Here is a 24,427-nt window from a genome sequence, read left to right on the forward strand (position 1 = left end):
TCGTGATGGCCCAGTGGGACTTGAACCTGGTTCTAACTTGTCTGATGTGTGCTCCTTTTGAGCCGGTTCATAAGTGTCCTCTTCGTCTTCTTACGCTTAAGACTGCTTTCCTGGTTGCCATCACCTTTTCCAGGCTCTTTCCTCTAAACCTCCTTTCCTTTCTGTCCATTCGGACAAAGTTGTGTTGCGGACAAGACATTCTTTCCTGCCCAAGGTAGTCACAGCCTTCCACATCGGGCAGTCCATCACCTTGCCCACCTTCTTTCCGCCTCCGCAGCCCTCGAAAGAGGAAGATAGGCTCCACCGTCTGGACCCAAAACGTGCACTTCTATCTGGATCGCACTCGCCAGTTCCGGGTGGATGACCAACTCTTTGTTGGTTACGTGGGCGCTAAGAAAGGTCGGGCAGTGCACAAGCGGACCATCTCTCGGTGGATCGTAGTGTGCATCCAGGCGTGTTACTCTTTGGCTAAAAAGGAACCTCCTGTTGGGCTGAGGGCCCACAGCGACTACTACTGCCCTGGGCCGAGGTGTCCCCTTGCAGGACATTTGTCAGGCAGCTTCGTGGGCCTCGCTGCACACGTTCGCAAGACACTACTGCCTGGACAAACAAGTCCGGAGGGATGGCTTCTTTGGCCGTTCCGTCCTCCAGGACTTTCTGGTGTGATTATTGGTTCGCAGACCCACCACCGGGGTTGGTATTGCTGGGGTATCTATTCTAAGGTAAGGAATCTAATACTAACCTGTTTCTTTCAGATGCACAAGTTACTTACCTTCGATAACGATATATCTGTAAGAAACAGTAGTTAGTATTAGATTCCTTACCGACCCACCCATCCTCCCCGTTCTGCGAACCGATATCCAGGGTTAAGGTCATCCCCTTTCAGGGCCCTAGTTTCATGGCACCAGTGTTGGTTTTTATCATGGCTCTGCGTTTCAGGCGCGGAAAAGCTATGTATAAGAACTGACGTCAGCGCGCGAGGGCGGCGTCTAAGTACTCCAGCGACGTCATCCCAGCGCCCCCAACGCCGAAGGACGCGGAGCCGCAGACGACGCCTAGCGACGCGCAAGGGTACTGCCACGCGAAAGTTTCCAGATCCAGTCTGACGCCTGGGGATATTCTAAGGTAAGGAATCTAATACTAACTACTGTTTCTTACAGATATATCGTTACCGAAGGTAAGTAACTTGTGCTTCTGGTAATGACATACAAGTGTTCTTTTGTAGTTCTAAACCAAGAATAGGTAATTGCTCTGGCCCTTCTCAAAAGCACTGGTGGTGGCCTGGAATGGTATTATCAAAGCAAAAGAACCTCTCATTTGTTGATTGTGTTGATTTATGTAGTGTGGCCCAACAAGGCTTTCTGATTACAAAAATGTACTACTTTTTTTCAAACATGAAGGCTGGCCAGGTGTTTCTGGCTAGCTCACAGTGCGCCATCTGGACCCCTACACCTCACAGGGTACCTGATGGTGTCTGCAACCTCAGAACATGCCAACCCTAATTCCCCCAAGGAAATCGTGGACACACATCTAACCTTTCGTTGTTAATTCGAGAATGTCCAAAGAGAGACATAAGAAATACACAATTGGCATAACAAACATTTATTGAAGCAGTTGGATTCTTGAATAAAATACATGTGCTGCCATGATTAGTAGAAAGAAACAGTGCATTGTAACCAGCAGTGGTGAAGAAGATGGATTCAAATATTTAATACTGCATTGATTATATGAATGCATATGATTGTACACCTACCTAGCACTACCTATCTTAGAGGGTTCTGCCAGATACCTTGGAGTGGTCTAACTCCCCATTTACCTATGCTTTTCATCCGGAAAGCAGTCTAGTGTAGAACAGGCCGCCGTCCCTCTCAGGATAGTGATGAGATTCAGCTGGGAAGCAATTCAGGCACGGAGTGGCCACAACAATCTATGGAAATGCTCCTCTGCGCAACAAAGGTTTGGGGCAGTTTATAGAATGAAAATTGGTTCCATTCGCACTGTGCCTGAGTTCAGATCCGGCTATCATTGTTGATTTTACCAAGTCCGAGCTGTGTCTGAACAGACAATTTGCAAGGGCTGTTTGCGCAGTGTACTTGCTCCTTGGACAAAATGTTCAATGGTATGATAATGTGCCATCGAAGAAATGTATTTGTAAGCAAAACACTTTCTGAGTACACTATCACATGAAAGCACGCAAGTAAATGTGCTAAAAGTCATAGTCTAAAAAACGTGAACATGTAAAAATGGGAGAGTTTCTGCACAGGCCCCATTAACTTCATGACACTATATGCTCATTTGCCTGTTGAGAGTAGTAAATCCACTTTTAAGGTGAATTTTTACTGAAAATCGATTTGAAGCATTCTACATCACTAGAGAAAAAGAAGGGCAAGCTCTTTTAGAATTCAAAAGATCTTTCAGACCGTTTTCTTATACAGCTTACAAGCTTGTTTGAGTTCCATCAATTTAGCCTCTGTATGGTCCTGCCTCCAAGACCTTCCTGCCTAACTAACTTTGGCCCACACAGATTTTATATGTCTGGAGACCCATGAGTTGTGATAGTTTTCTATTCTGCCATTGAGGTTTCCCAGAGAGGTGCTCTGCTCTACGAAGTGACAAGAACAGTTTCTTACCAATCACCAGTTTTCTTACTGACTGGATTGTTTTAGTCAATTTTTGCATAACTGTCCTGTGAATTATCTCTATTCCCTGGAGTCTATGCGTTAAAATTCCTGGACACAAATTCTTCACATTGACACTCTTATTCTTTCTATTGTCACTAATCATCTCGTGAACAGATAGTGATTCTTCCAGTCAACATTTATTGATTGATAAGACCTTCCCGAAATGAATGTTGGATGTAATTGTACAAAAGTCAGTCGGTGATATGTGGATTTTAAGCATTACAGGCTGAATAGCGCATAGCCTCCGTCATCAACTGGTCAGTTGATTTACATTAAAATTAAGCCACAAAATAGGAGCCTAACTCAACAGTTGCTATACAACATTAATAGCAGCATGAACATTTACCAGCAGTTGAACGTTTGATAATTTTGACAGGATGATTGCTCGAACTAGCCTTAGTCCATCATCAGATCATGCCTATGTGTTTCTTATATTGGGCTTGTCTCTTACTGTTGACCCTACATTGATGCATTAGGATAGAATCTTCTAAATCGTTCTGAGACATGTAGTTTCTCGCTCCATTCACAGGAGTAGGTGGACAACTATTTTCTGATCTTTTTTCCCCCTATTGGCCAGGGTAGCCCAGTTTCTTCATGTTGATTGTAAATAGAATTTGAAGAGGGTGTTACTAGTTAGCACTAACTGGGTTCTTGTTTTGTACAGTGCCAAGCTTTAGAGATCAGGCTTCGAAGAAATCAAATTTTGACCTGGCATTATTCAGGCTATTGTCCTGCTACGAATGGCCATTGTCATTTAGAAACAATTAGAAGGTAGTTTTTCAAGTATCTGAGTGGTCATCCCAATGGTCAAGTTTCACCTCTGCGAGGAACGATTGTGTTTGGATTACATTGATGAATATGTACATTTTTCAACAATTTATGCCTCACCTTCCGGGTGCTGATATATGACGATTCATGGAGAATTAGATGGACAAGGTTTTAAATCTAGCTACAGTTACTTAAAGATAACACTTGTATTTAAATCCATTTACATTAAAAAAAAAAAAAAAATTTAACTTTATTTATTAATTTTAAGGCTGATCACAAAAAGGCATATCAAGTACTTTTCATCATAGGATATTAGACAGAAACATCCATGAGCAGTACAAAACCCCCACAATAAAAAAAAAACAACCCCAACCCTCCCACCCACCCTCCCGAGCCTAGGTCCTCCTTGAATTCACACAGTATTACAGTTCAATCCTTCTCAGTGGCGAAAGCGTACGGCCGGGCTATTACCCTTCACAGAAATAGGAACAAATAACCAGTAGGCAGCGGACAATAGTAAACACAGTGCACCCTTCAATCCGCCTGAGTATGGGTGATGTCCTCAGGCTGTTCACTTCGGGCCAGTAAGTATTCTCGTTGCGGGGCCCATATGTCTCTTGGCCGTGAGCTTCGTGGAAGTTCCTCTTCATACAGAGACAATTGTTCATTGCAATATGTCATATCAGTTAACCATTTTGCAGCCAGCGGGACTCGCCTCCCATCCCATGTAAACAGCACCCTCCTCCTAGCCAGCAGTAGGGCCACCCGCACAAATCGACCCATCACCCCTCGCACCTCAGGCACATATCCCAGTAAACAAAGCAAGGGGGTGCAGTCAAGCCTATGTCCAGTCATCTCATAGAGCATATTCAGGATATCTGCCCAGTATGAGTGTACACCCTGGCAGTGCCAGGCTAAATGGACAAAGTCCGCTCCTCCCTGCCCACGGCGTCTGCAACAGTCAGTTTCTCTAAGCCCGAATTTGTGTAGTCTCAGAGGGGTGTAGTACGTCTGATGTTGAAATTTCAAGTGTATGATACGTAAATTGCCATTAGCTGAGAGTTTCCCTGTCAGACCACAAATCTGTCCCCACATCTCCTCCGTGAGCTATGTATCTAAGACTCTATTCCACCTCGCTAAGCTCTTGTCTTCAGGGAGCACCGATTCTTCCTGCACCATCCGATATAGTTTAGTGAGGAGACGTTTCCTAGATGGCGCTGTCACCACCAACTGCAGTGATTTTGATATCGGTGGTTCGTCCGGGAATGTAGTGTAATGATCTCCAATTGCTCTGCGCAACCGATCGCAAGTATAGGTAAATAACGGTGTGGGATTGGAAATAAAGCTCAAGTCGTCGCTAGTGATGTATGTCCCATCTCTGTAGAGATTGCCCAACGTGGATATTCCTGCCTCTTTAAGGGTGCGAATCGCTCCGCGTTCTCGCGCCACTGAAAGAGCGCTGTGACCCTCGATCGGCATGCTGGGAGCGTACAGCCGAAGCGTCCGAGTCCTACGCCCTATGCTGTGCCAGGCCGAAATCGTGGCATCAATGGTATTTATTTCCGATTTGGGTGTCCCTCTATGGACATGTGTAACAATACCATGAAGAGGGGTCTCTCCAGCATCTCCCTCCTCAACCGCCACATGCGAATGAAGTCGTGTGGCTTGTACCAAAAATATGCATATTGGGCCAAACCGCAGAGATAGTACACAAAGAAGTCCGGAGCGCAAAACCCTCCCTTGTCAAAAGGTAGCGCGAGTGTGGACCAGCCGATTCTGGGCGGTTTCGCTCCCCATACCAGGCGGAGCAGCTGTGACTGTACCATTTTAAAGAAATGCTTATTTAGGCGCACCGGGACAGTGCTGAACAAGTACAGAAATTTAGGCAATAGCACCATCTTTATGACGGCTATGCGGTCCGCTAACGACAAAGGTAACCTCTCCCATTTATCAATGTGCTCGATCATATCTGTGTACGCCCTGCCATAATTTTCACAAATAACCGTCGCTGGATCACGATGGATCCACACACCCAGATATTTCACCGGATCGTCCAACCACTGTAGTGGGTATTCCAGTGGTGGAGCCGTGGTGGCAGTCGTGAGAGGAATGATTACCGATTTGCCCCAGTTGATGGTGAGGCCGGAGAACAGTCCATAGCGAACATATTCTCGGAGGACCGGAGCAAGGTATACTTGAGGTTCCCTGATATATAAGACCATGTCATCTGCGTACGCAGAGATACCCACTGGCCTATTATTGAAGGCCAAGGCTGACGCTTTGTGATTTTGACGGATGCGACAAAGCAGGGGCTCTAGCACTATGGCAAATAAAAAAGGGGACAACGGACAGCCCTGCCGTGTTCTTTGCTGGATATTGAATGGGTCAGATGTTAGGCCACCCACTCTCACCCGCGCCAAGGTACCTGTATATAAAATTTGAACCCAGCGGACAAACACAGGGGGGAAGCCCATTCTATACAAAATGGAGAGCATATACTGCCATTCAATAGAATCGAACGCTTTGGCCGCGTCTAAGAGCACAGCCACTGCAGGTAACTCTGGATCCAAGACATGGAACATGGCAAATATCGTTCTAAGATTCCACGATGTGGACCGATCCGGTATGAATCCAGACTGGTCTGGCAAGATCTATAGGGGCATTAGAGGATGTAGTTTAGAAGCAAGTATTGAGGCGAGGATCTTAGCATCAATGTTAATTAAAGATAAGGGGCGGTACGATTCACACCGGGATGGATCCTTGTCTTTTTTCAGCAGGGTAATAATGAATGCCTGCCGAAGCGATGGGGGAAGAGAGCCAACCTCATGCGCCTCCACGTACACCGCAAGCAGATGGGGCACCAGTAGATCTACATAATGCTTATAAAATTCAGCGGTCAGCCCATCAGGCCTAGGAGCTTTCATGTTAGGAAGTGAAAGTATAGCGTCTCTGACGTCTCGTTCATCTATGGGTAAACTGAGAAACTGCCTATGCCCATCAGATAGCCAAGCGCACGCTGTATCCGAAAGGTAATCCGTCAGCTCTGATTCCACCAGGTCGCCCCGAGACGTATACAACGTCTCATAGAACTCCCTAAATTGGCCCAAGATATCCCCTGGGGTGAAATACTCTTCCCCTGAATCATCTCCAATGCGGTCCAGCAGCGGAGCATCCGCTCGCTTGCGCAGACGATGAGCCAAGGCTCGGCCAGGCCGCCCCCCCCGTACGCTCTCGCCACGAAACGTTCGGATATATACTTCACCTCCGAGGCAGCTAATGTATTATATTCTTCAATGTGTTCTCGAATAAGAGCAAGTGTCTCATGGGAAGGTACAGTGTTATACAAAGTCTCTAGTTCCCGCAATTTGCTTTCAGTACGCCTCAATTGCCCCCGTAGGTCCCCAAGTATGCCAGCTGTTGTACCTATGCACACTCCCCTTATCGTAACCGTGAACGCCTCCCAAAGGGTGGCCGCGCTGTCTACAGAGCCCACATTCAGATCAAAGTATTGCGATATGGCTCTACTGATGGTATCTGCATAGACCGGATCCAAAAGGGCATCAGCTTTAAAACGCCATGTAAATGGTCGATGGGCATTGTATGGGACCTGTAGAGTCAGCCTAACCGAATTGTGGCCCGAGAGTGTCCTCGGGATGACGCTAACGTCAGTGACCCAGTCATGTGCCTCTCCGCCAATCAACCAGTAGTCCAGTCTGCACCAAGTGTTGTAAGCTGTTGTGATGTGTGTGCCTTCCCTGATCCCCCCGTTTCGCACACGCCAAACATCAGATAAACCCCACTCTCCATAAAGTCTCGCACCCTAATCATACGATGACTGGACAGGGGGGATTTATCCACAGTGGGGTCTAGGCAAGTGTTCAAATCGCCCCCTAGTATAAAAGCAGAGTCCGGACACATACGCAGAGTCTGAAATAAGGTTAAGAAGGATGCTGGCTCATCAACCACGGGGCCGTAAATATTTGCAATAGTCACCAGCCCTCTTCCAAGCTTTCCTCGCACAACAGCCCACCTGCCCTCACCATCTATCCGGGTATCCAAAGGCTGAAACGGGGTACCCTTTTTCACAAGTATTAAGACTCCCCGGGCATAGCTAGAATACGAGGAGGCCAGTCTGAATGTGGCCCAACGCCGTGCAATAGCCCCCTCCATGTGTTTAGTCAGATGAGTTTCTTGTAACAGGGCAATGTGGATATCCTGCCTGTCTAAATATGCCAGCACCTGCCTGGTCTTCTTAGGCGTATTCAGGCCGCGTACATTCCAAGTGAGGCATCCGTATTTCTCACCCATTAGGTAACCCCCTTATACATGGTTCCGAGCCAGCATCCTGCCACCATGAGAAAACATTCAATACTGTAAATGCAATAAACCATTGTACTTCTGGTAAAGACTCAAAGGACTTAGGCCCATCTCCCACCACCCACTTTAGCAACCCCAACCCGCCAAAGACAGACATTGCCCACCTCCCAACATACATAACAAAAACCATAGTAGTGTGTGGGGCATTCCCATTGGGGGATCGCGGCGGCAACGTACACCTCTGGCACTAGGCGGAAGTGGGCCACCGCATGTGTATCAAAATACCAACCCCTGAGCTGTCAGGGACAGTTCTTCATGACCCAGGTCACAGCAACGAATAACGGCTCATGTCATCCATGGAGCACTTGCCCCCCCCATCAGGCCTCACAAATCCCGCATATCTGGAAAAATGCAGCACTAAGATCATGATAGTAACTATAGCCACAATTGTAGTGACCCCCCTACAAACAAATATTCTTCTCCCGCAGGAGCACAGGCAGTGTATCAGCAGGAGGGAAAAAAAAGACGGTACCACCTCACTGCAGGCAGGATGTAGACTACCCTAACCCAGACAGTTGCATACTCAGTCTTCAACGTCTGATGTGGACTCAGCAGATTTGCGCTTAGCCTGAAGGGACTTAGCGTATGTCATGGCCTGTTTCGGGGTCGTGAAGATTTTTCCTCCCGCGTATTCTCCGATCCGCAGCCTAGCGGGATACAACATGGCATATGGGATATTTTCTTGCCGGAGTAACTTCTTGACGGACTGAAATTCTTTCCTCGCTGCCTGCACTTGAGCCGTAAAGTCTGGGTAGAAGGACAAGTGCGTATTCTGGTGGACCACCTCGCCTCTTTCTTTAGTGATACCTAAAACAGTGTCCCTGTCGCGATAATTGAGCAGGCGGACAATGATGGGACCCCGGCGGGGTCCCCGGAGGAGGCCGCGCCGCCAGCGAACGATGAGCCCTCTCCACCGCGAACATAGGGGACAGCTGCTCCGAACCGCACACCTCTCGCAACATGGTCTCTATGTAGTCCTCCAGCCGTCCTACGTTTGTCGACTCTGGCAGCCCAATGACGCGGATGTTGTTGCGTCTCGAGCGCACTTCCATGTCCTCATATTTTGCTTGGATGATTGCTAGCAGCTTGGAAAGGTCTGTCGTCTTCTCCGCAACCTGTTGGAGGCCATCTTCGGGGTCAGAGATTCTCTGTTCCGCTTCACCAATACGCGCCACCTGTTTGTCAAGCTTGGCCGAAAACTGGTCCATGCAGCCATTCAGCGCTTCGATCTTGCCATCTATAGCTTGAAGACTATTGTTAATAGCTTGTAAAACAACAAAAGAGTGTCGTGAGAGAAGTGTGTAAGCACTAGACACAGAGAATAAATCTCCCTGAAGAAGTCACAGTGGAAATCAGCGTTTTTTTTTTTAGGAAGCCCTCACTCACCACCCTGGGTGGTGACATGCTTCATCATCGGGCCCACCAGGAGAAGCCGAATGCCTCCCTGGTGTGCTACAACGCCAGATTACTGCGGAGCAGGTTCTTTGTGGCAAAAGTGTCAAAAAGAAATGTGAATTAAAAATGTCAGAAACTGTACCATACAGAATTTTTTTTATTCAATGGTCAGTTTGACATAAGTAAAATATGTGTGGGAAACTTACCAGTTAATGACTCGGTTGTTTCCACTTAAAGTGGGGTCAACATGTTTCTGCCCGTCTGTGTAATTTACTGGGCTTTCATCAGGACCGTCAGGTGGTGTACCTCGGCGGTATGGGCGCGCTAAGGCCCACCCTTACCAGTGGACGTGAAAGTTAAAAACAAGTGTGTAAAATAAAGTGCAAAAACCTAACAAAAGTTATGGGAAACCTTCAATTTGAGGTCCCTGTACTGTTTGTAATGCAGAAGATCCACACCCCATGGGTCTCTGGAGGGGGGGGAAGCGACAATGGCGCAACGCCTGCCACCCGTTTTGCACCTAGCGTCTCCTGCTACCGGACCCCGTGGATCAGGTGGCAGGCGTCCTCTGGTAAGGGTGGGCCTTAGCGCGCCCATACCGCCGAGGTACACCACCTGACGGTCCTGATGAAAGCCCAGTAAATGACACATAGACGGGCAGAAACATGTTGACCCCACTTTAAGTGGAAACAACCGAGTCATTAACTGGTAGGTTTCCCACACATATTTTACTTATGTCAAACTGACCATTGAATAAAAAAAATTCTGTATGGCACAGTTTCTGAAATTTTTAATTCACATTTCTTTTTGACACTTTTGCCACAAAGAACCTGCTCCGCAGTAATCTGGCGTTGTAGCACACCAGGGAGGCATTCGGCTTCTCCTGGTGGACCCGATGATGAAGCATGTCACCACCCAGGGTGGTGAGTGAGGGCTTCCTAAAAATAAAACACTGATTTCCACTGTGACTTCTTCAGGGAGATTTATTCTCTGTGTCTAGTGCTTACACACTTCTCTCACGACACTCTTTTGTTGTTTTACAAGATTTAACAGGGGGACCAAGAGTGCCCTTTTCCCTCTCTCTCAATTTGTTATTACTAACTATTGTTAATAGCTGCCAGCGCCTTCTCCAGATTGAGGCCGCTCTGCGTCGCATTCTCCATATCCTGGGCCGACGTCTCCGATTCCGGTGGTTTACTATTTTTTCTAAGTTCAAATGTCAATTTTCGCTGGGCTCTGTCAGGCTTGCCCATATCCAGCCTCCAGTCAAGCCACTAGCCCAACACTGCCCCTCCGCCGCTTGGTAGGACGCTGAAGCAGACACTTACCAGCCGACTGCCCCTACCAGCGTGTCTTCGCCTCCACAGTCCGATAGAAAATGGTGCTCGTGTCCGCCTGTAATGGCATGGCTCCTCAGCGGCTCCCCAGACAGCGGCCAGCACCTGTGTGCCAGTGGCGCTCTCGTATCAATCGCTTGGTCATACCAACACCACCGAGGGCCTCCTTTAGGCGACACAGAGGGGAACAGCGAAGGACCACAGGCCACAAAGTGGTGTCACTGCTCTCACTGCGCTCCAACATCCAAACCGTCTCTCCCTTCTACAGGAATCCAGCCACACAGTCCAGGGAGAACAAGGGGGTCTCGGCTTGTCGCGATGGAGCTGACGTCTGCAACACCCCAACAACTGCCAGAGTATCAGAAGTTCGAGAATAAAAAGGCGCGGCCTAACACGACCCCAGGATCCAGGTGCTGTCGTGAGGGGACGCCCGCAGCTCAGCCGGGGGAGCGCGAAACTCAAGAAGCGCTAGTTAGGCCGCCTCCGCGTTCCTCTGTTGCAACTCGCGGAGAGAAGGCGCCAGCCCCAGCAACGTCTAAACCTCGCTCCCCGCCGATGTGTATTCGGCAGCCGGGGCGCCGGTAGAAAAGCAGACGGCGGGGGAGGGGGGAGCGCACCAGTGTCTCGGCAGCCCAAAGCGAGCGGTAGCCGCAGGCATTCCGCACCTTCCAGCCACGGTCCACTCACCCCTGCGCTGTCTATCGTGCGGGCAGATCAGTGGGTCCTGTCATCGCAGGAGCGAGCGCCGGACGCCGATTCGAGGCTCCGCCGCGGGCTCCGTCACCAGGCCGAGGTGTAAGCGGTGTCAAAGAGCAGGCAATCGTCTCCCCTCGTCTCGCCTCGCGCCAATGCACCGGCCAGTGTCAGGCTCGTCACTTCACAGTCACTCCCAGTCACAGCGGACACCACGATCAGCTCCCCGCAGTGTCCACAACGCTCGCCACTTCAGCAGCGCGGATTTAAGCTCGGGTGATACAGGATATTGAAGGATATCGTGCGGTGACCGGCAGAGCAGCCTCACAGAGCTGCCATCTTGCCACGCGCCAAGCCACGCCCCCATTTAAATTCAAATTTATCTCTGTAATTCAGTGTGGTGCTATCGTTGTTGTAGGCTCAAGGTAAAACGTTGAGAATCTTCTGGATGCAAGGGAGTTTGTGATAGGTGTCCTCACTTCAAGATTGTTTGAGGAAACTGAGGTCTGAGCTGCAATTGGTAGGCAAGTTGTAGTTTGTGAGCCCCTTGTGACTGGTTGCAAATCCAAGGACAGAAGCATGCAAAGGGCAACGGTCCTCTATCTCTATTTTTGTATTCCCAAACTGGAAAGGGTTTTATTTAAAAGCAGAACATATGCATTAAAGAAACCTGTGCTGTTTTTCCCCCATTTATTAATACATAGGGGAGAGTAGCCAGTGGACCTCTGCTTTTTATGTTAGTTCAACATAAAACTTTTTAAAAAAATCATATGTCCCGTTCCCCCTTATTAAGTTTTGTTTTCATTTTGTTAATTAAATTGTACTCTTGAATTCGGCTTGGGATTTTATTGCTTGTGTTTTGACATAATTACTGTTTTGTTACTGCATAAATACTTTACACGTTGAGGGTTCACCTTGACAAGAGTTGTGATTATTACTTTAGGCAGGTAGTCACCCACCCCAAATAATAATCCAATTTCCTACAATAGTTATAGTGCCAACTGTGGATAGCTAATGAGAGATCAGTCTACAGCTTGTGGCCTGAGTATCCTAAGGACTGGCCACCCATACAGTTAAACTCTAAACATGGGCATTTACATGAAATATGAGCTTGAGCATAGAGGGTGAACAGTCACAAATTTACCAATCTGTTTCAAATAATTTTCATTCCCATAGTAGAACTAAATTAAGTAGTGTTTTGGACTGTAGCCTCTACTTGATAGGGAGCCAATGTAGCTTTCCTTTGACCTCTAATATGTGCTCATGTAATCTGAGCTGTCTTGCTTTCCTTACAGCTACATATGTACCTGCTACTATCTACTGCAATAATTAGGCTGGTTCAGTAAGATTAAGATACACTTCATTACAGTGGTCCGTGCATTTGCGCTGACCTGCTGAAATAACTTTAGCATGTGCTTCTTTCATAAAATCCTCAGCATGGAAGCGTGATAAACTGTCAGAGATGATTTGTGCTTCCATTGTAAGGTTTTCAGTCTAGGTGACTGTATTTACTATTGAGGGAAAGGTTTGGAGAGCCTCCTAGTTATCTTGGAGCCAGGTGGATTATTGCTTCTACTGTTTGTTATGACCATCTAAAAGCATTTCAGCTTTCTCCCTCTTCAGTTTTAAGATGTTGCTACTCATCCACTTTGGGATGTCAGACAGACATTGAGGTTTTCATGGTAAAGCGCAGCATTTTATCAAATTGAATCAGCAACTGTTATATTAATGATGGTTAGCCATGTTTTTAATCCGTCGAAGTAAAGCTGCACATATACATTGAATGTAGAGGATATAACGAAGAACCCTGAGGTACCCCAGAAAATGCATGTAATAGAGAGACATCTAGCTGCAGATTCCTTACCTTTAAATTATCCCCAGGTGCCAGACTGGATCCATAAAACGTTTTACAACAGTACCTCTGTGTGTTGATAGAGGGTGTTGAGGGACTCCATAGCAACATCGTCCACCAGATGGGACGTCGACAGAGTCCATATAAGCCCTCCTCTTACGCTCTGACATCAATTTCCTCCTTTCCGTGCTTTTAATGCGGATCCAGAGAGCGGTTCCTCTGGCCATTTTTTGGCCTATCTCGACATTTTTGTTGACGGTACAGTGTGCTTTTTTCTGGATGTCCATGACTCTTTCACTGGCACTTTGCCAGCTTGCCTGGCTACGCACCTCTGGATTTTTGGAGGCTGTTCAATCCACCTTGGTGAGCAGGCCTTTTGATGGTGAACATCTGTTTGGTACTCACGCCGATTCCGCTTTACAATCTTTTCGAGACAGTCCATGTGGAGCAGAATTTGAAACCTCTTTTTGCTGTACTGTCTTCTCCTCTTCTTCCTCCTGTACTGAGCTTGTACGGAGTATGGTGTCCTTGATTTGTTTCGTATGTGAGCCGTTCTAGGGCAGAGGGTATAATTCTTAACCTAGGGTACATTGCTCGATCCTGGCCTAGGTGGTATTCCTAGTTTAGTCTCTTTTTGGCACTAGCAGTCCTTGAGCTAGCGCTTACTGTGCATTGACAAGGACTCTATCATTTCTATCACCCTCAATGTACCTTGCGGACGTACCTTGTCAATATCTTAGCATTGATGGACTACTATGCCGAATTCTCTTCAGTGCCAGTGCATGGACTGTTTTTGGTATGCTTCTGTCATACACAAAGCTGTTGTTGCTTTTAACTTTTGGGAAATGTTTTTTGTACTTTGTTAGAAACATTTTCATGATGCTTCCGACTCCAACCGCAACATTTAGTTACTGAACTGATGTTGTTTTCTACCCCTCTTAGGGGTTTATGGCCGTTTTTCTTCTTACATTTCTTCTCGAACATATGTTCTTTGACAACCCTTTCTTGGGTTTAGTTCGGTAAGGAGGTTTGGTGATACTGTTGTATTCATTTCTGAAGAGTTTTATTTATTTCAATGGGCAGAGGAATTGTTTACTGGGCACAGGGTGTCATGCAGAAACTGGAGATTTGTTTTTGCTTGTGGATTCTCTCTCTCTCTCTCTCCCCTCTTTATCCTCTTCCTTTGGAAGACGTAAGGTTCTATCTCCTCTATGGTAATGGTATACTAAAGGTTTCTTGCTGTGTTTAGGTACCACATTCTAGCCATTTTGTGTCCTGTCTTCTATTGAGACATTTCTGATATGGCCTCCTCACTTGGTATGCTGTATGCACTGCAACTCCAGCTGTTGTTCAGTTCTACTGATACTTGGTTATGGACCTCAATTTATGGTGTTTGATCTTCCACAACTATTTACTCTGTATTTTACCCTCTACTTCAGCCAGGTCCCTTTTTCTGTCTGATAACTAGTCTCCATCTTAAAGAAAGATTATCTCTATAGGCCTTCTCTGTGCTTCCCTTTGTTCAACTTCCTCTTTTTACAGTCCCAGATAGTGGTATTCATTTCTCTATTCTAGTGCAGTTGTGGTTCACCTGTTGTTTTCCTTTTTATGTCTGATGCTTTAATTTTTCTTGGGTGTGTGATATCTTCTACTCCCTCTATTCTTTTATGCAGTGCCATGTGGCTGTTGTCAGCCATGTAATGAGTGATGTAATATGTGAGTTTATAAGCAGTGCATTTCGGGGTCACGAGTTATAGTTAGCTCACAAACTATAACAGATTAATTTCACTGGTTTTGTGCGAGTGAAATGTTAGCCTAACTACAAAGTCTCTATAACCTTTGTTTTTTTTCAGTGAATTTCTAAGTTTTTTTAAATTCCACTACTTAATTATAACATCCCTGTAATCTATGTTTTTTTCATAGAATTTCGGAGGTTTTTTAACCAGTAGTCGCGCTTGCAGAGTGGTGAAGAAAGGATGCAGGGCATCCGACCAGCTCTCAGGAATCCCACTGTGTAGGACTTACAGGAGGTACCAGGAGGGATTCTTGGCCTCCAAGGTCTCTCAGAAGTAAAGTGAACTTCATACCCCAACCAGTAGTGCAGCACAAGCCGCCTTTGCAGAGTCGTGGAGAAATGGGGCATGGCCTTCAAAGACCTCTTAGCAATCCCAAGGACGTCCTTGGGAGCCAACTACCCATCCTGTTACCTCCAGTAAGTCCCACACACCGGAATTGCTAACACCTGGTAGTAGGCCATGCCCCCTTTTTCCACCACTCTGCAAACAAGCCTCCAAGTGCACTAATAGGGGGATTAAGTCCGCATGGCCATTGAGAGTCCTTAGGGGCCAACTACACCTCCTGTTACCTCCATTGAGACCCACACAGCTGTATTGCTGAGCGGCCGACAGGGGTCACGCCCCCTTTCTCCACCACACTGCAAACGTGCCTCATGGCGCACTCGTACTTGGAGGAAGATGTCCACTTTAGTCCTGAGGCCCTCAGGAGGCAAGGGGACCTCATACCCCCACGAGCAGTGAACCAGAGGTGTGTTTGTAGAGTGGTGGAGAAAGGGGGCGTGGTATCTGACCACCTCTCAGCAATCATGCTGTGTGGGGCTTATTGGAGGTAGCAGAGGCTCTTGTTTTCCCCTAGGGACCCTCAGCAGCCAAGGGGACTTAAGCCCCCAACCAGCGGCATGCCAGGAGGCACATTTTCTGAGTGGTGGAGAAGGAGGGCCATGGGGGCCTTGGAGACCCCATCCCACGGGGCCAGGCCTTATTAAAAATATATATTTTCATTAAAGGGGGGGGCCAAGCAGCCCCACTCCCTAGGCCATTTTCGGCCCGGGGACCCCATCCCCCGGGGCATGGCCGCCTCGTTGCGGACCGTTGGGTGTGCCTGATGGCCCCCACAGTTTCTGCCGGTGTCCTGCCTCCTGCGGGAGCCGGCATTGCTTTTAAACACAGAGAGCTGCTGACATGCAGCTCCCTCTGTGTAAAAGCGAAGTGCTCTACTTTGAATAATCAAGTGAAAATGCTCTCCCTTGCTCAAAGCGGAGCACTGTTTGCTGTTGCATGACGGGACCAGTGCTCCCACCATGCCATAGCAAACTGCAATGTCCCAGCGGTGAGCACCCCGGGACATTGTTGGAGCTGGCCCTGGAGGGTGGTAGTCCCCAGGGCCATGTAGGGCTCCTGGAGGGGGCTGTGCGGCCCCTCTTCTAAGTTCAAATTTGCCTCATGGAGGTGGTGGTACCCGGGGGTACGCAACAGACCCCCTTCATTAATGTATTTGTGCCCTGGGGAGGTGACGGTCCCCAGGGCTGCGTAGGGAGGCCGGAGTCCTCCCACGCCTCATTATTTATTTTAGCCCCGGGGAGGTGGCGGTCCCTGGGGGCCACCTAAATAGAGGCAGTAGCAAAGGCTGCATCCGCCCTGACAAGATGCAGTGAAAACCAGTTGGCCACTTAGCTTTTATACCTGCCTTACATGCCACCTTATTGAAGACCGCATGCTCAGCAGGATTGATGCTACAGTGTTGTGGCGATAATTATCAATATTAGTCAAGTCTAAATTGCCTTTCTTGAGGTTGCTCAAGACCAATCTAGCTTTCCATTTGGTGGGGACTTGTCGTATGTTTGATGAGCATTAAAGGTCACTTTCATTTTTTCAGAGATGGCAGGTGTGAGAGATTTTATTACTGCTATGGGGCTTAAATTGTCAAGTGACCCCGACTTGATATCAAGAACCTTAACTTTTATGTTTGAGGTCTCGTGAACATTTATGTTCACTAGCAGCTTTTCAGAGAAAAGCTGTTCAGTTTGCCAGAACTTACATTCTGAAAAAAGTTGCTGCTTTCGGAGTTATGGAAAACGTAAATATTTCATTTCAATGTTTGGGCTAATGTTTGGTACTACTGCTTTCAATAAGACCCTGTCGAAGGTCGTACTTGTTGGTGTTTCTTTGTCATTGCGAGCTATCTTACCATGGAATGTTCTGTTGTCCTAATTATTAAAAAGCTGCTTATTTCTGAAATTGTAGGTCGGGATCATTCTGCATTATTCTACTCTTGCCACTGTATTGTGGGTGGGTGTTACAGCCCGAAATATCTACAAGCAAGTTACCAAGAAAGCAAAGCGGTGCCAGGAGTCTGACGAGCCACCTCCTCCTCCACGACCAATGTTGAGGTAAAGCTTGTATATGTCTCCCTCTTGTACATCCTGTTAATTCTTCCTTATAAACTAGAATATTAGTTTCATCATTAAAACTAATTTCTCCTACTTCTCTCACTGACGCCACAACTTATTGAGATTATGTAGTGTTTGAAGATTAGCTAGGGATATGCACAATATAGATAATCTGTTTGTTTATATTGGGTTCCCAAACAGGAGTCGTAGACTAGAGGTCATCACAATGTTTTAGCATCAATACTTAAAAGCTACACTTTTGTAGAGTATGTGAATTTGTTCAGTTTTATTACATGTCTGTTGCTTGTGCACGTTTAAAGCTCTGTTATTTAGGATTTATCAGTGCTTCTGATTTTCTGTTCTGCTTTGAAGTATGAAATACATCAACCCACTATTGTGGTCTGGTCTTTGCACATTTCTTTCTTTCAAGTTACTTGTATAGCCTTCACTAGGTAGACACCAGTTTTGAAAGCAATAATCTGCTTTAAAGTTTCATAGATATTCCTCATTAAACAAATATGACTTTAGTATAAACATCACCAGAGAACAATAATCAATCAATCAAAAAGGATTTGTGCAGCACTACTATTCACCCGCAAAGGTATCAAGGCGCTTAGGTTTCTGGGCTCAGTCGAAAATCTAGGTCTTGAGTCACTACCTGAATTTCTCCAGAGAGTGTGCTGTCCAGAGATGAAAAGGCAGGACTGGGTGCCGAGGTAGTAGAAGGAACAGCCTCCACTGAAGCTTCAGAGGATGCATGGGTTCTGGGCAAGGGCGAGGAAGGCAGAACGAAGGTCTCTGGAGGGGTGTTGGAAGTTCAGGTGGAGGCGGATGTATGCTGCTCCTTTATCGTGGAGGGGCTTTGTAGGTGTGCGTCAATATTTTAAATTGGCATCTTTCTAGGATAGGGAGCCAATGGAGGTTCTTGAGGTGGGGGAGGGGGTGCGTTTGAGCAGTTGAAAGGAGCCTGGCCCCGGAGTTCTGTATCATCTGAGGTTTCCTCATGAATTAGGTTGTGGTTGCTGCTTATAGTGTGTTGCCATAATCCAGGCTGCTGGTGACTAGGGCTTAAGTGACTGTTGTCCTTGTGCCGATGGGGAGCCATTTGAAAATCCTATGGAGAGTGTGGAAGCAGGCAGAGGAGACTGTGGTAATCTGTCCTCTCATGGTGAGTTTGCTGTCCCGGATGATGCTGAGGTTGCAGGTGTGGTGTGGGGTGGGTCAGAGTTCGGCAGGCCACTAAGTGTGGTTCCACAGGGAGGTGTTGTTCCCAAAGATCTGCACCTCGTCTTGTCAGCGTTGAGCTTCAGATAGTGAGTCCTCATGCAGTCGGTGACATTTTTCATGCAGTGTGGAAATTGGTCCTCTTGGTAAGGGGTCTGCTGAGAGCGTGAAGATGAGCTGGGTGTCACCCGCATAGGATATGATGCTGAGGCCATAGGTTCAGACAGTGTCGGCTGGAGGGGTCATGTACATGTTGTAGAGGGTGAGGTTGTGGGATGAACTTTGAGGAACACTGCAGATGGTGCTCTTTAGTTATGAGGCAAAGGTAAAGAGGCAGATTCTCGGACTTTCCGGTGGGGAATAGTGCAATACACTTGAGGGTGTATCCCCGGATCCCGATGTAGTGAAGTCTCTTGAAGAGTGAGTGGTGGTATACGGTGTTGAATGCTGCAGAGAGGTGGAGGAGGATCAGGGCAGCTGATTCTACCCTTTCATGAAGGGTGCGTATTTCGTCCATGGCGGCATCAGTGCTATGGTTGGAGCGGAAACCAGATTGAGAAAAGTTGAGCAGGATGTTTCTCTTGAAGTTTTTGCTGAGCTGACGGTTGATGGCCTTAAGGACTTTGGTGGGGTAAAGGAACAGTGAGATGAGGCGGTAGTCCTGAAGTTCGTTGGTGTCGGCGGAGGGTTTCTTGAGAGGTCTGACATGTTTACATACATTGGAGAAGTTAGCTATGGAAATTAATTTGTTGAGGATGGTGGTGAGTCAGCAGCTGATTTCCTAGCTACCGAGGTTGCAGAGGTGGGTGGGGCAGGGGTCCTTGTTTGTGCCCGAGTGAATGGAGTTCATGATGGCTGTGGTGCTGTAAGGTGAGCGTGTTTGTTTGCGATGAGCGGTCGGGGATGCATCCATTGATGTGAGGAGGCTGTTGAGGTCAGTTGGTTGGGGTTCGAAATTCCTGTGGATGTTGAATATCTTGTTGTGGAAACGTTTCACTAGAGTGTCGCAGAGTTCCTGTGAAGGGGGGAATGTGTTTTCTGTGGCCATTGGGCTGGAGAATTCTCAGACTATGATGAAGAGTTCCTTGGTGTGGATGGCTATAGCTTTGATGCGGTTTGCCAGGGCTTCTATTTTTTTTTTTAACGTCTCTGTGGTGTTGGTGGTATTTGTTGAGGGCGACTTGGAGATGGCTCGGTCTGTGGGGTCTCTGCTAGTGCATCATCATCACCCTAGTAGTTTGAAGCTGTGTTCCATTGTCCTGAGTTCTAGTGTATACCAGCTAGCTTATTTGGTGGATCTGCCGGTCTTGGATGGTTTGATGGGGGTGAGTTACTCGAAGCATTTGGTGATCCGGGTGGTGAAATTCTAGAGGGCCTGTTCAGGTTGGTTGGAGGGTCGGGCTAGGTGGTGGTGAGGGTTTCCGACCATTTGATCTGTGTGCCTTTGTTCCTGCAGAAGGAGGAGTTGGGAGGCCTGGTGATGGTGCACGGGGGTCCTGCAATGGTGAAATGGACGATGGTGTTGACGCTCAAGTTGAGTTCTGTGAATTGACTGTATTTCACTATCGTTGGCTGTAAAGATTGGTTAAAGAGTGTGTGCTGCGCTGTGTGTGGTGTCTGTGACTAGCTGGGTGAGACCAAAGTTGTTCATACGTACCAGTAGGTTGGCGGAGTTGGTGTCTGTTGTGCCGTCGAGGTGGAAGTTGAAGTCGCCAACGAAGATATAGTGCTTGGACTCCATGGCTAGTGGGGAGATTAAATCAGTGATGGTGCTGTAGAAGCCAGGGTGTGGTCCTGGGAGGTCTGTAGGCAAGGGTGCCTGCCTCTGATGCTCGTTCTGCTGTTGGTGCGGAGTTGCAAGTTGAGGTGTTCCATTATCTGTCTGGTGTTGTCTTTGATGGTGGTGCAGCGATTGTTTCTTTGTGTATAATGGTGATGCCTCCTCTGTGTTTGTTGGTGCAGTCCTGGTGTGTCATCTTGTAGCTTTTGGGTGCTGCAGTGGTGACGATTGGTGGTGGAGGTGGGCTTTGATCCAGTTGTCTGTGTGAAGATCATGTCTGGGGTGAGGGTGGTGAAGGTATCCCAGATTTCAGTGGCGTGTTTTGAAAGAGATTGGGCGTTGAGCAGGAGTCATTGGAGTGTTGTCAGGGCAGTCGTCGGTGAAGTGGGAGTGGCGCAGGTTTCTGGGACGGCGGGCAGTTCTGAGTTGCAAGTGAAAATGCGGCTTCAGCAGGTGAACTACCGTTGATCGAGGTGACAACAGGTTCTACCGTTGATTGAGGAGATGTGATGCAGCATTCGTTGTTGTGGCATCTGGGTTCCAGGTATCAGAGCTTTGTGTCAGGGTTCTGACACAAAGCTCTGATACCGGACAAAGCTCTGATTCCGGGTTGCCGGACGGCCAGGGTTTCTGATGCTGGACACGGTCCAGGTGCTGACTGACCCAGACGGCCTTGCTTTTGGTGTGTCTTTTGCACGGCTGGCCTGTGACTTCCATTAAGTAGTTTTTGGGAAGGAGGCTGGGCACTGGGTGGTAGGAGGCGAAAGCAGAGCCAGACACAGCAGAAAGTGAGCAGCGGGGCAGACCAGCTTGCTGTATAACCGGTGGGAAATACACCACAAAGTAAATAAAAGGTGCAAAGTAAATAAAACCAGGTAAAAACCAAAATCAGGCAATAAATGGTAGAGAAACCACCACAACAGATTACAATGTAGTGGCTAAGCTTTACAGGAATAGCGACTGACTAACGCTGTGCTAACAGGAACAGATAGCTATGCTTACCCAACAGCATTCAGACTAGTGGCAAAGGGCGGCAAGCGATGGGGAGAGTGAGGTGGGTATACACAGCTGAACGCAGGGCCGAGACAGACTTGATTGAGTGGAAGTGCGTGAGAGCTGGCATAAGAGCTGCCCCTGTTTGGACATGACATGCCCTCTCCTGTGTCATGCTATTACCTTTCTTAAGGCACCTTATTTCTATAGTCTGTATTCATCAAAACCCTTTGTAGATTCCTAGGTATTTGCAAATGTCATGTTCCAGTCATTAAATTGCTACTGCGAAGAAGATTGAATCAAACAATAGAGCATATGGTGTTTCAAGATGGTGTGAACCAGAGACTGATTAGGGATCTAGGGAAAAGGCTGATTCATCTAGCAAGCTCTCTGTACTAAGTTCAAGGCCTAAACTCTATTCTGGCCTGTGATTTGTGAGCACCCACAGAGGAGCTGTTGCCCCCCAACCACATGCATAGTGAGCATGTGAGTGCATGGTAAAGGGAAAAGAGGTTGCTTTAACTAGCACTGACAACCTCATCCCACAAAACCCATCTTGGATCCCCTTTGTCATCTCCTCATTGTCCAGGGCTGACCGACACATGAGGTGGACACAGCAACTTCTGCTTAGCTTCTACCAGCACATGCTTCTACTTAGCTTCTTCGTGCACTCAGATTCTGCAGAGTCACTGAAAACATCCTGCCATTGTAATCGAGAGACCACACACTTAGTGATTACTTCCCTGAATGTTTTTTATTTGTAGCAGCGTCCTTTGCATGAAAGCCATCTAGTCCTCCGCATGTACATGTTTTACTGTACCTATGAGACAAACTGAGGAAGCCAAAACAAAAACAACATTTTCATTAATTTTCTTTTTGGGAATAGAAATAGAAAAAACAAAACACAGAAATGCACTTAAATCTTTTAACAGCAGTATGTAAAAATATGCGTGAAACAATACTCTGCTGTTAACTGCTGCCCTAAAGGATAGCACATTTCTGCGTTGTAACATCTGGTGATACAGACGTCATCACTCACTTCATCACCCCATGTTCACGCTGCGCCATCCTGCCCCTATCTTGCAAAGCCCTGCTGGCTGCGATGCCAATACTCTACACCTCACGATGGAACATAGAGACAATGAAACTGTGGCGCTGGTGTGCGTCAGTGGTTATCAGCAAACAAATCTGTTTCAAAATGGGATATCACTTTAACTTTAATTTACATCTTAGAAAGGTTCTTCGCAGCAGACCAATGCTAAGTCTTCTTAGCAGCATTCTCTGGCCATGGAATTTGCTTGTCCTTTCACAGAACTCTGCATGAGGCATGTCCTGATAGTGAGGAAGGTATCTTTTCTCAGTCCACACCCTCCGAGGAACAGCTGCATATAAATTAGCCCTATAATCTTAAGTCTGCATGGTGTGTAGCACACTATGCAGCTGCACTGATCTGTAGCCTGCTGGAAGGCCTCGTCCCAATCTATGTTATCTATTTCCCCCAGACTCACCACCCTAAATGATATCAACTTGTTCAAGGTGTTCAGTAAATTATTTATCAAGGTTTTTAGATCAAGTAGCCTGTTTCTTGAGGAGTGCCTCCAAATCTACAATGTTTGAGGCATACTGTTTACCATCACCAATCTCAACGTCCCCTGGAATACGAGCACCGTGTGCATGACTATAGTGCACGTGTCGAGATTCTTACAGTTTCACCATTCAGCCTCTGCTGGTTCACACAGTGGTACCATTATTTAAGGTACACTCCCAAGTCAATTTCTTCGTAGCTACGTTTCAATCAATCAATCAATCATTTGCATTTGTAAAGCGCGCTACTCACCCGTGGGGGTCTCAAGGCGCTGGGGGGAGTGGGGGGGGTGTCAGTGCTCAAAAAGCCAGGTCTTGAGCTGCCTTCTGAAGGAGAGGTTGTCCTGTGTGGCGCGCAGGTGGCTGGGAAGAGAGTTCCAGGTCTTCGCTGCCAGGTAGGAGAAGGACCTGCCCCCGGTGGTGGCCCTGCGGATGCGGGGCACGGCTGCCAGGGCTTGTTCTGTCGAGCGCAGGGTACGAGGAGGACAGTAGAAGGAGAGGCGGTGGTTGATGAGTTTTGGTCCGAGGTTGTGAAGGGCTTTGTGTGCGTGGGTGAGGAGCCTGAAGGTGATCCTCTTGCTGACTGGGAGCCAGTGAAGTTTCTTCAGGTGTCCGGAGATGTGGTGGTGGCGGGGGATGTTCAGGATGAGTCGTGCGGCTGCGTTCTGGTTTCGTTGAAGTTTCGTCTGTAGCTTGGTAGTGATGCCGGCGTACAGAGTGTTCCCATAGTCCATGCGGCTGGTGACGAGGGCGTGGGTGACGGTCTTCCTGGTGTCGGTGGGGATCCAGCGGAAGATTTTGCGGAGCATGCGGAGGGTGTTGAAGCATGCCGATGTCACCGCGTTGACCTGTCTGTTCATGGAGAGGGACGAGTCCAGGATGAAGCCGAGGTTGCAGGCATGGTCGGTGGGTTGGGGAGTGCTGCCCAGGGCGGGGGGCCACCAGGATTCGTCCCAGGCGGTGGGAGTAGGGCCGAGGATTAGGACCTCCGTCTTATCAGTGTTGAGTTTAAGCCGGCTGTCTGTCATCCAGTCCGCTACTTCCTTCATGCCTTCGTGTAGTCTGGTTCTTGCTGAGTTGGGGTTGTTGGTGAGGGAGAGGATGAGCTGAGTGTCGTCGGCGTAGGATATGCTGTTGAGTCCGTGTTTGCGTGCGATGTTCGTCAGGGGGGTCATGTAAATGTTGAAGAGGGTGGGGCTGAGGGAGGATCCTTGTGGGACGCCGCAGATGACTTCAATAGCTGTAGATCTAAAGGGGGGGGGAGTCGGACTCTCTGTGTTCTTCCGGGGAGGAAGGAGGTGATCCTTTCCAGGGCCTTTCCTCGGATGCCGGCGTTGTTGAGGCGCCGTATTAGAGTACGGTGGCATACCGTGTCGAAGGCTGCGGAGAGGTCCAGGAGTATGAGTGCCACGGTCTCTCCCTTGTCTGTCAGGGATCTGATGTCGTCTGTGGCTGCGATGAGGGCGGTCTCAGTGCTGTGGTTAGCTCTGAAACCGAACTGTGAGGGGTTGAGTGAGTCGTTGGATTCTAGGGCGGTGGTGAGTTGAGTGTTGATGA

The 24,427-nt window shown here is 47.9% G+C and overlaps 1 protein-coding gene across 2 annotated transcripts in view; it reads left to right on the forward strand.

Moving 5' to 3' along the window:
- Window positions 1–24,427, forward strand: part of ADGRA3 (adhesion G protein-coupled receptor A3) — a 499,756-nt gene that overhangs the window by 459,661 nt on the left and 15,668 nt on the right. For both annotated transcript variants that reach the window (XM_078678405.1, XM_078678406.1), the window contains one exon: window positions 17,144–17,289. In XM_078678405.1, the coding sequence (XP_078534531.1) occupies window positions 17,144–17,289 (146 nt within the window). The remainder of the gene's footprint in view (window positions 1–17,143; window positions 17,290–24,427) is intronic.

Source organism: Lissotriton helveticus, chromosome 2_2, assembly GCF_964261635.1.
Source record: "Lissotriton helveticus chromosome 2_2, aLisHel1.1, whole genome shotgun sequence".
In the NCBI taxonomy this organism is placed as follows: Eukaryota; Metazoa; Chordata; class Amphibia; order Caudata; family Salamandridae; genus Lissotriton; species Lissotriton helveticus.